General features: G+C 38.9%; 1 protein-coding gene across 15 annotated transcripts in view; it reads left to right on the top strand.

The window, feature by feature from the left end:
- EIF4G3 (eukaryotic translation initiation factor 4 gamma 3) overlaps positions 1–12,389 on the top strand; it is a 308,928-nt gene that overhangs the window by 261,503 nt on the left and 35,036 nt on the right. For all 15 annotated transcript variants that reach the window (XM_054571680.1, XM_054571681.1, XM_054571675.1 and 12 more), the window contains 4 exons: positions 274–378; positions 2,820–2,952; positions 6,048–6,142; positions 11,028–11,121. In XM_054571680.1, coding sequence (XP_054427655.1) covers positions 274–378; positions 2,820–2,952; positions 6,048–6,142; positions 11,028–11,121 — 427 coding nt within the window. The remainder of the gene's footprint in view (positions 1–273; positions 379–2,819; positions 2,953–6,047; positions 6,143–11,027; positions 11,122–12,389) is intronic.

Below are 12,389 nucleotides of genomic sequence, written 5' to 3'. Positions count from 1 at the left end.
GGCAAAGGAATAACTACCTCTCTTTTATGGAGGGTTCCAGGGAGCTGCAATATAACATTTTCATTTATGTTCCGTTGGTTTGTTAAGTCACTTGACCATGGCCAGCTGCCTGAAATATGTAGCTTTTATTTTCGGTGTCATATACTCAGTTAAGAATTTTACCGCATTACTTTTTGGCTACAAGTTGTATTCCTAGGCCATTTAAAAATTCTACATGGTAAAATTATGTTACAGTTCCTCAGCCAGGAATACAAATGACTTTGTCTCTTGTAGCCACGGATGGACCAGTATTTTAATCAGATGGAGAAAATTGTGAAAGAAAGAAAAACCTCATCTAGGATTCGATTCATGCTTCAGGATGTGATAGACCTTAGACTGGTAAGTAGAAAAATAACAAGCAAGCTAATACTCCAGTCCCTTTTAAGGAATTGGGTTGGAGTGGATGTCCTATTATCTACATGTGTAAAAAATTAATGCTTTTGCTATAGGACTTTCAGAACTTGTATTGATGTTAATGGAGAGCTGTATGAAAGAACAAAAGGCACATATACCTGCCTGTTATGTGTTCTTCTCTTTACTCTGATTATCAAGCCCCATTGCAGTTTTGAAATCAGCCATTCTGAATTCAAATTGTGGTCTATTAAATTTAGTCTTAAAATGCTAAACAATCAGGAAGCGTCATCTTCAAAATGAATACATTTAACTTTCCGGAGCCTTAATTTTTAGCCTCTAATATGTGGATGTTGCCTACCTTTCAGATGTTTTGTAAAGTTCAGTAAGACAGTTATGTATAGTGCCTTCCTTATAGGAGATGTTTTCTTCTCTGTTGTTTTTTCTATAGACCTTCCTGTTTTGCTGCTTTTATTTTCTTCATTTCTCATAATGGAAGGAGTTTTTATCACTACCACCTCTTTTCTCTCTCATTTTAACTGCTGCCAGACCAGATAGCATTGGTGGATGGTTCTTTATCTTGCTAAGCCCAGATGTGGCCTCAGAATCCTTCTTATTACCAAAGCCACTGCCATTTGATCAGGATTTGAGTGCTCATTTAAACCTATTTGCCATCCTTGCCTCTAACTAATTTAAAAATGTAAATGTGAATTTTTAAATTAACCATAGGCAAGAATGGCAAATATAAAAACTCCACTCAGTCCTTCGACCACTTACACTTATATCAAATGTGGAGACTATAGGTGAGTAGGGAAGGAAAGGGAGAAATATAATTATAAGGAGACAACTTGTTTTGTGCCTCACAGATAGGATAACCAAAGGACAGAGTGGTGTGTCACTTTATGTAGGTTACCAGAACCATGATATGAAAAAAAAAATGTTAGTCATCCTTGATTTAAAGCTCCCATGGAGTGTGTTATGAACCAAGTAGCAATACCCCAGGTTAAAGCAAGGCCAAAGAATCCTGATCCATCTTTCTTTTTATTTGTTATTATTGAGGGGGTCTTTTTGGCGGAGGGTGCTTTTTAATTCAGAAAGAGAGAGAAAGGAAAGAAAATAAAAATACATTTGTTTAAATAACTACTGCAGAAGAGGAGATCTGGGCTGGATGCTGGGACCTCTCTCTTCCAGAATAGGGATTTATTAATGTTTTAAACAAAACAAAGAGGAACAGAAAATGAAATAAATTATTCTGCTCAATACTGTTTGGCATAGTTCCATTGTTTTTTCATCTTCTAAACACTCAAGACAGCCTCTTCAGGAAGCACTGAGATGAGATGGCCAAGGGAGGCTAGCGCCTTGGCTCTCCAGAGTGGCGGGGGGCCTGGGACGCAGTCCACCCACGGCCAGCCCCAAATCCAGAATCCTGATCTTTCTTGATTCCTCTTCTCTCTCCTCCTTGCAAGTCTACAAAATAATATAAAAATGCATTTAGGCTCATCTTTCACTCTGCCTTTTTATCCACTGGCTGTTGGAATGCTTGGTATAAAGTAGTTCAGGGTTGACTGAGAAAAATTTAATTCTTTAGCTCTAATCCCAGACTGCACATAGTGTCATCTCTAAGACAGATGAAACACTGCTGAAGTGTTTTACACATTTCCAGCAGTGAAAAGTACAAACTAGATTTTCAAATTTTTTAAATTTTTATATATTTTTTAAATTTTATTTTATTGATTATGCTATTAGAGTTGTCCTGATTTCTCCTCTTTTCCCCCTCCCATCCAGTACCGCCCACCCCCTCAGGCCATCCCTCCACCATTGTTCATGTCCATGGGTCATGCGCCTAAGTTCTTTGGCTACTCCATCTCCTATACTGTACCTTCCATCCCCATGGCTATTCTGTAACTACCTATTTGTACTTTGTAATCCCCTCACCTTTCCCCCATCTCCCCCTCCCCACTCCCATCTAGCAAACTTCCGGTTAACTACTTTTTCCTTTTTGCTCATCCTTCCATCCCCTGACTTCCCCTCCCCACAACTAGCTGTCATCTGTTCTCCATCTGTGAGTCTGTCTGTTTTGCTTTTTAGTTCAGTTTGTTCATTAGATTCCACATATGAGCGAAATCATATGGTCTTTGTCTTTCTCTGACTGGCTTATTTCACTTAGCATAATGTTCTCCAAGTTCATCCATAACTGCTGCAAGGGGTAAAATTTTCTTCTTTTATATGGCCGAGTAGAATTCCATTGTGTAAATGTCCCATGGTCATTTTATCTACTCATATATTGATGGACACTTGGGCTACTTCCATATTCATGGCGATTGTAAATAACACTGCAGTGTACATAGGGGCACCTATGTTCTTTCGAAGTAGTGTTTTGTTTATTTTTTTAGTTATGTGGCTGATAACCTTATTTTCTTCCTTTATAGTGTAATTGGGTATCTCGAAGAGCAGATCAAGGGCCTAAAACTATTGAACAGATTCACAAAGAGGCTAAAATAGAAGAACAAGAAGAGCAAAGGAAAGTCCAACAGCTCATGACCAAAGAGAAGAGAAGACCAGGTGAGAGTTGGAGTCCACTGGGTATTTGAGAACTGAAGAGTTTGAGGGACAGATATTATGAATTCTATATTTAGCCCTGACTGGTGTGGCTTAGTGGGTTGAGCGTCAGTCCTGCAAACTGAAAAGTTGCTGATTTGATTCCTGGTCAAGATCCATGCCTGGGTTGGGGGCATGCGAGAGAGGCAACTGATGGATGTTTCTTTCACACATCGGTGTTTCTCTCCCTCTCTTTCTCCCTCCTTTCTCTCTAAAAATAAATAATTTTTTTAAAACAATTCTATATTCAGAGGTTAAATGAAATCAGACAGAATAGTTCAAAGAATAGAGTGGTAATTGGTGCATGAAGTTTCATGTGAGGTTATTGAGTAAAAGCAGAGAATGCAAGATGATGTCTTTGACTATTTCAAAAGTCAGTAAGCATTAAGACTTTATTGAGCATCTTCTGTATACCTAGTACTGATGAAAGTTACAAAAGATGTGGCAGATATGGCTCCTTCCCTTTAAAGCTTTCAATTTATATGGGAAGGCAAAACTAATAAAAGGAACATTTGTCAAGCAAATGGAAGATATTATCAAGCCTGAGATGTATTCTCCATTAAGATCGTTAAAATTCAGAGAAGAGGGGCCATAGATAACTGAAAGAAATTTTTATTTGAGGAAGGGGCACTTGAACTGGGTCTTGATGGATGGTAGACATTTGGAAGGGAAGAAAGAATTTTAGTTATGAAACTAAACATATTATAAAGAGGAATAAACAAACCTGATTGTGAAAAAACTTTATATGTTCAGAATGAATGGGAAAATGTCAGAAAGTAAGTATAAAGCCTGATTAAGAAATTCTGATTTGATTTGGTAGATATTGTAAGTTTTTGAGCACAGGAGTAATGTCATGCTGAAGATATGTAAATAAAATAAATCTATTGCTCTTCACTTGATGAATCAGGGAGTACACCAAACTCAGAAATCTTGCTGTTGCTGAAATCCCATGTGGAAGAAGTTGAGACTCAGTAGCACTAGGAATGAATAAAAAGGAAGAAACAGGAAAATAAATGAAAGATGAATAAAAGGCATTTTACATCTGGGAAAATCCCTGGACTAAGTTTAGGAATATTGGAGGAAGAAACCTTTTTCAGAGGGAAATGATCATATTTCTTTTAAGCCTGCTTATTTGAGATGACAATAGGGCATCCAAATGGGAATGTTGATTTGTCCACTGTGCAGTAAGTCAGCCGGCCAGTGACTGGGTCATGAATACAGAGGTGGAAAGCATAGGCTCTGGAGCCGAACTGTCTAAGTTTGAATTTCGTCTCTGACATCCTAGCTCTATGATCTTGCCCGAAACACTTAATCTGTAAAATGGATCTAATATTAGTACTGAGGATTTGTATGAGGATGAAATGAGGTAGTATATATAACAAGTTCAGTTTAACAACCAGCCAAATAGTAAATACTCAATAACCATTAGCTGTTATTTATCACAGACACAGTAAATCTCATAGTGAAGTTATGAGAGATGAACCCTCCCAGGAAGAAAGTGTACTTTTAAGTTTCATGGGACAGCTCACTTACCTTTCTCACCCTGGTACCTAACACAGTGCCTTTCAAGTAATGACTTTTATTTATTATCAAACTAGATTGAGATAGACAAGATCAAAGCCTAATTCATGGAGGACGCCCACAGTTGACTAAAGGAAGGAAAGAGCTCTTGGAAACGTGACAGATGAAGAAGTGCAGAGGAAGGAGCACTAGGATATAAGTGTCATAGAAACAAGGGAGAAACAAGTCTGCTCATGATCAGTAATATCAGGTTGCACAGAGAAAAGAAGTATGTGACAATCAGAAATGTTTTTGAATAGATAGTTTGATGGCCTTTCCTCATTGATTTAACAAATATTTGAGTACCTTTTGCTTAACAGGAGAAAGTCACTTCCCTTATGCAGCTTTTATCGTACTAAGGCGAAAAGACAATAAACAAATACTTAAGCATAAATATTTGTCAGATAAATTTGTTCTATAGAAAACAATTAAGCAGAGAGGGAAGGAGTGGGGAGGGCAAGGCTTGGTAGGCAGAGATTGCAGTTTTAAATAGGGAAGTTGAGACTGTTGAAGTTAGTATTGTTTGAGCAAAGACTTGAAACAAGTGAAGAAGTCAAGTCATGTATGTGTGTATATAAGTACATGGAAAGAGCTTTTATGGCAAAGGGGAATATAGTATTTTTAATGAAGCTCAGGGTGACCAGTGTGGCTGGATCAATGGCATAGGGAATAGAGTGGGAGAATGTGGGGTCTGAGAGGCAGAGAGCCAGATTATTTAGCCCTTGTAGGCCATTTATAAGGAATCTTTTTCTCTGAGTGAAATGGAGAGATAACAGTGTTTTAAGTAGAGAAGTGCCGCAGGACCCGAGTTGTACTTCACAAGGGTCACACTGGCTGCCATGGTGAAAACAGATAAGGACACAGGGAAGGAATTGAAGAAATTTGTGTACTAATTGAGGAAATGTTTCTGGCTTAAACAGAATTGGTAGTGTAGCTAGTGGTTAGAAGGGGCTAGATGCCGAATATATTGTAAAGGTTGAACTGACAAGATTTCCTGACAAATGGATGCAAAGTATGAGGAAAGAGAAGTCAAGGTTTTTTGCCTGAGAAGCTGAAAGGTTGGGGAAGCAGATTTTGGGCAATGATTGAAGCAGACTGTCTTTTGACACTATTAAGTGAAATAAATGTTGGAATAAATAATTTCCATCTGATTTCTCCCAAAGTGATCTAATTATTAACTCTATGAACACAATCATTAACTCTGTTAACTCTGTTAAAACTAGTTTTGTCCCTCTCTAGCACTCAGTCTCTATTCATTTGTATCAGTTGATTTCTTGAGGTCATTAATGTTTCATGGAAGATCCAATATAAGGAAAGTACGTTTGTTTGATATTTTCATGTTGTGGCTGTTAAAGAGATTGTGAGCAATGCTTTAACAATTTTTGTCTTTATTTCCTTGGTTTTGATTGGAGCCGATGAGCTGATGCTATTGCTCCCTCTTTCACTGTCAGACTGACTTAGGACAGATGAGAGACTGGCTCACTCTTTTCTCCCGGCAGGAGTCCAGAGAATGGATGAAGGTGGGTGGAATACTGTACAAGGGGCCAAGAATAGTCGGGTACTGGACCCCTCAAAATTCCTGAAAATCACTAAGGTGAGTGTTACACTTAAATCCTACAGGTCCTGGCCAGTGTGGCTCAGTCGGTTAGAGCATTGTCCCTTAACCAAAAGGTTGGGGGTTCAGTTTCTTACCAGGGCACATGCCTAGGTTGCAGGTTCAGTCCCCAATCTGGGCATGTACAGGCGGCAATCGTTCCATGCTTCTCTCTCGCATTTATGTTTTTCTCTTTCCCTCCCTCTCCCCCTTTCTCTCCCTGTAAAAGCAATGAAAAAATGTCTCAAGTGAGGATAAAAACGCATACAAAACAACAGCCATAAAACTTGACTCTCCAAATTACTTCTTGCTCATATAAAATAGCTATAATGCAGATTATATGGGGTAGTTTTTATCTATAAGTCAATATTGATCACTGTATTCTTACATACTTATCCTATCATTAGTCCTTTTTATTTCTATGATGGTTTACTGAGGAGGAAGTGACTAGGTTAATTTTTAAAGTTGTGAAATGCTTAATGTAAGAGAGATGATAACAAAGATATTTCAGAAGCCAGTCAATTGCAAGCTTTTATATGGTGTATCCTTAGCATTGGGAAAGAAGCAGCTACCTGTTTAAGTCTAACCATGAAAGAAATTAAAGTTTGTGCCCTAGCTGGTGTGGTTTAGTCCATTGGATGCCGGCCTGCCAGCCAAAGGGTCGCTGGTTCGATTGCCAGTGTTGGGCACATGCCTGGGTCGCAGGCCATGTCCCTAGTAGGGGGCACGCAAGATGCAACCACACATTGATGTTTCTTTCCCTCTCTTTCTTCCTCCCTTCCCTTCTCTAAACATAAAAGAAATAAAGTCTAAAAAAATTTTTTTGAAGAAATTTAGGTTTGCTATGCTCAAGGCCTACTAGAGATTAATATATTCCACTTAATTTCTTCTCTCTTGAGAATCTGTACAGTAAGACGAAAGAATTTTCTCCTGGTAGATATTTTCAACAGAAGTTGATCACGATAAGGAGGGTGAAAAACAAAGAGAGAATAGAATTACATTTTGTAAAAGTGGAAACTTCTATATCCCAGTGGATTTGACAAATTATTTGCATGTCTAGCTTGACCCTTGGTTGTAATACATTTTCTACAGTTCTGAAAATTGGCAACTTGCCAGTAGGATACTACAAACAATCAAAAGCTAATATGAGAATACCAAATGAAAGAAGATAACTGACAAAAAGAAGAAGACTGATAAAATTGAAAGAAGATAGGACATGTCTTTGCATCTTTAGGTTCTGTCAAAGCATTGCTTTAGAACATTACCTCTCTGGATCTCTCTTGACGTCATTTCGCTAAGATCGTATTCTCAAAGATTCTGGTACCTTCTTCTATATGTCTCAGAGCAGGAAATCCATAGCTAAATACAATTTGATTGCTCCACCCACTGTCTTTTTTCTTCCTTTTTAATTTTTTTACTATATTTTATTGATTATTCTAGGTGTCCCAATTTTTCCCCCTTTACCCCCCCCACCCCGCCTCCTCTCCCACTCAGCACCTCCCACTCCCTCAGGCAAGCTGCACACCATTGTTCATGTCCACGGGTCACATGTGTAAGTTCTTTGGCTACTCCATTTCCTATACTGTACTTTACATTCCCATGGCTATTCTATAACTACTTATTTGTACTTGTTAATCCCCTCACCTCCTCACCCATGCGCCCATACCCCCCTCTCCATTTCCATCAAAATGCGGTCCACATCCATGATTCTCTCTGTTCTTCTTGTTTGCTTCGTTTGTTTTTTAGATTCAATTGTTGATAGATAAGGTATTTATCGCCATTCTATTATTCATAGTTTTGATCTTCTTTTTCTTAAATAAGTCCCTTTAACATTTCATGTAATAATGGCTTGGTGATGATGAACTCTTTTATTTTTTTCTTGTCTGGGAAGCTCCTTATCTGCCCTTCTATTCTAAATGATAGCTTTGCTGGGTAGAGCAATCTTGGCTGTAGGTCCCTGCTTTTCATCACTTTGAGTATTTCTTGCCAATCCCTTCTAGCTTACCAAATCTCTTTTGAGAAACCAGCTGACAGTCTTGTGGGAACTCCCCTGTAGGTAACTAACTTCTTTTCTCTTGCTACTTTTAAGATTCTCTCTTTAACCTTTGACATTTTAACTATGATGTGTCTTAGAAGGGACCTCTTTGCATCCATCTTGTTTGGGACTCTGTGCTTCCTAGACTTCCATGTCTATTTCCTTCACTAAATTAGGGAAGTTTTCTTCTATTATTTTTTTCAAATAGACTTCCAATTTCTTGCTCTTTCTCTTTTCCTCTGGCACTCCTATGATGTGAATGTTGGACCTCTTGAAGTTGTTCCAGAGACTGCTTATACTATCCTCATTTTTTTGGATTCTTTTTTCTTCTTCTTGTTCTGATTGGTTGTTTTTTGCTTCTTTATGTTCCAAGCTTCATATACTCTACTGTTGTTTCCCTGTACATTGCTCTTTAGTTCAATTATTGTATCCTTCATTTCTGACTGGATCTTTTTTATGCTGCTGAGATCCTCACTAAGTTCCTTAAGCATCCTTATAATCAGTATTTTGAACTGTGCGTCTGATAGATTATTTATCTCCATTTTGTTTAGTTCTTTTTCTGGAGTTTTGATCTGTTCTTTCATTTGGGAAATGTTTCTTTGCTCATTTTGGCAGCCACCCTGTGTTTGTTTCTACGTATTAGGTTGAGATGCTATGATTCCCTGTCTTGGTAGCAGGGCCTATTGTAGTAGGTGTCCTATAGGGTCCTATAGGGTCCAATGGCACAGCCTTCCATATCACCTAAGCTGGGTACTTAAGGTATGCCCTCTGTGTGGGCTGAGTACACCCTCTAGTAGTTGAGTCTTGATTGCTGTTGGCACATCAATGGGAGGGATTTACCTAGGCCAGGCAGCTGTAAGGGCTAGCTGTGATCACTGACCACCAAATCCTGCATGAGCTACAGAGCAATCTGCAGTTGGCTGCTACTTGTCCTGGGCTTGGAGGTTCCCAGTCAAAGTCAAGCTGTGAACCTAGGCTGGCTGCTACTAGTGTTTGGCCTGGGGCCACTTAGCAAGAGGTACTGGGGCCGGGGCTCCCTGAGACCACCTGTGGCTTGTTTGAGAGAAGTTAGGAAGTTGTAAAGCATAAGCCAAGACTGCCATTCATTTGGAAAACACAGTATTAACAGCTTGGACGGGACCAACTGGGAGATTACCAGGGCAGGGCAAACAGTGTTAGCCAGGTTGAGGGAGTCTTGGGTTGAGGGAGTCTCTGATCTGGCACTCTCCTGCTGGCCGTGTGGCTCTGTAGGGGGAGGGTTCAGAAAAGGGACAGTGGCCTCTGCCCACCTTTCTGTCTGGGAGAAAGCTGTCTCCCAGCTCTCGCCTTGATGCCAGACACTTCAGTTCCTCCCTGTAAGCCTCTGGTGCCTTTCATGCTGCTATCCCAGTGCTAGAGCTCAGAGGGAGTGAGTGTGAGTAAATTCATGTGTGGCTTCTTCAAGAGGAACTGTTTGGCACTCCAGAAGTTTCTTTCAACTGCTCAATCCCTGCTGGTTTTTGTAGCAAAAATATTGTGGTAATTTATCTTCCCAGCGCTGGAGCCCTGGGCTAGGGGGCCTGGTGTGGGGCTGGGACTCCTCACTCCTGAGATATCCCTCCTGAATTTTTATCTACCATGCATGGATGTGGAACATCTCTGCCCCTCTTACCAGTATGGATGGATGCAGTTTCTTTAATTCCACAGTTGTCAGATTTCCATTCAACTCAATTTCTGATGGTTCTGAGTGATGGTTGTTCTATAATGTAGTTGTAATTTTGATGTGGTTGTGTGAAGAGGCGAGCCATGTCTGCCTGGGTCACCATCTTGACCAGAAACCCCCCATCCACTTTCTTTTCCAACAAGAGAGGGTTTTAACCAAGATCTTGTGTTTAAAGAATTCCCCCAACATCAGCCCCTGTATCTTTGAAAGTTTTATCAGTACTTAATAATAATGTTTGTCTGTGTTTTTAAATACTATTTCTGTGAATGGACAGAATAAAAAAGAATAGTGCTGGCATTAAACCTAAAACATTATTTCCTTAATATTTTGAAAAGTATGTAAATTGTTTTTAATTAATTTGTGTATATTCAAATAGGATACTATACTTTACATAAGTATCCTAGAAAAAGTTCAGAACCATTAAATTCATTGTTAACTGGGAGAGATTTGTGTGAAAGCATGTCATGTAGCAAGTACTTTCAGAATACAGTAATATCTTTGTTACAAAGAGCTACATTACAGCTTTTTGTGTTGTATGTGTTTTAATTTGTGTTAAATTATCACTTTATTCACTTGCACTAAAAATGTACATGCAGGGCTAAACCTGAAAGATAACAGAGATCTCAATTCCCTAACATTCTATTCTCATTTTTCTTATTCCCCTTGATTGAAAATTCCCATTCCCACCTCTCCATCCGTAGCCCCAACTCTATTAGGTGTCCCTAAAATGCGATATCTCTGTCCTTTGACATGTTTTCTCACAATCATATGAAGAGATTAATGAGTTAATTTTGAAGTATTTTTGTATTCCTTTTTTCTTTTTTAAATCGCTGGGCATTATAATATAAGAGGAACCATTAGAAATTGCTTATAGTTATCAAACTTGCACACCATCTTATAGGCCCTGAATGCTTTCTCCAGACCGACTGACTACTGGTTTCAAATTGCGTTTTGTGGAAACTGGAATCCAAGGAAGTGCTTCATGGGCCACAGGAATCCCACTTTCACATGAACAGCTCCAATTTATGCTCCTTAAATTGCCATTCCTAGCAAAATTTTGTTGCTAAAATTGGTTTTACTGCGCTGAAAAAGAAAAACTATTCTTCTAGAATATTTCCTAGAATTTACTCTTGTCACTTACGTTACAGCCCACAATCGATGAGAAAATTCAGCTGGTACCTAAAGCACAGCTGGGCAGTTGGGGGAAAGGCAGCAGTGGTGGAGCAAAGGCGAGCGAGACTGGTAAGCAGGGAGGTGCTGGTTGTGGTCCTTCAGCATTCACCTTACAGTGCGTTCCCACAATCATTTAATGATTTTAGGCAAGGACCTGTGGCGTGATTGTGCCCAAACTCACTGGTGGCCCTTTCTGGCATTGTTATTTCCTCCCCAAAAATGATTCTTAGGTATTTAAAAAAAATTTTTTTTTTTTTTTAATTTTAGTAGTTTAGGCTTTTTTAAGACTTTACTCTCTTAGGATATCTTGTTGTTGCTCACAAATTCAGTATAATTACAGAAATTACTGGGACCCCAAATTAAAAGGCAAACTCATTTTACTGAGGAAAAGAATGTTAATACCCAGAGCATTTAATTTCAGGGTGTTGTAAAAAGAATTAGATTAAAATAGTTTTTCAAATATTTTGCCAAAAATCATATTTTGAAAAATGTGACTTTAAGACTGCAATGTTTGGACCATCACATCTTAAAAGCTGAAGAAGCCCTATGGAAAGAATAAAACCTTCATTGTTAACCTTCTTTCCATATTTCCCTTCTACTACATACTTTTGACCTTTTTTTCTTTAAATAAAAAAAACTTATTATTTAAACCCACAAGCATAACTTTACATAGATGAGATCCTGACATATATACCTTTTTTAGGTGAAATACAGTTGACCCTTAAACAACTTGGGGCCTAGGGGTGTCCCACCTCCACCCCATGCAATTGAAAATCCATGTTTAACTTTTGATTCCCCAAAGCATAAGTTGTACCTTGGTAACCACAGAGGGTTGATTCCAGGCCCCCCTGCAGACCCCAAAGTCCTGGATGCTCAAGTTCCCTGTATGAAACGGTCAATGCACATAGCCATTCCTCCACATCCGCAGTCCCCCAGCCGTGGATCAAAAGCGGTACAGGTATTTTTTTAAAAATCTGCGTATGAATGGCCCACACAGTTCATCAAATCTTGTTGTTCAAGGGTCAACTCTTTACTTGTTTTTCCTTGCCTCCATCCTTCTCCTATGAATTACTCTTACCCCCGTGCCATACTTAGAATAATTTAATTACATTTTTAAAGGAGCAAGGAAAATCGTAATGAGTGAAGATTTCTAATTGCATTTTCCCATACAAATTCTTTCTAATTCTCTGCTTCTCAGAATATGACCTGTGGACTAGGAGATTGGCATCACTTTGTTAGACTTGATACAAATGCCTAATCTCAGGCCCCACCCTAGGGAGACAGATGAACTCAAAGTTGCATTTTAGTCACATGATTTGTATTTTTTTCAATCCTCA

This window comes from Pteronotus mesoamericanus, unplaced genomic scaffold (genome assembly GCF_021234165.1).
Source record: "Pteronotus mesoamericanus isolate MK-2021 breed Mesoamerican mustached bat unplaced genomic scaffold, CSHL_Meso_final contig_221, whole genome shotgun sequence".
NCBI classification, from domain to species: Eukaryota; Metazoa; Chordata; class Mammalia; order Chiroptera; family Mormoopidae; genus Pteronotus; species Pteronotus mesoamericanus.
The sequence above is the reverse complement of the archived record's forward strand: the minus strand, read 5'-3'. Positions and strand labels throughout refer to the sequence as shown.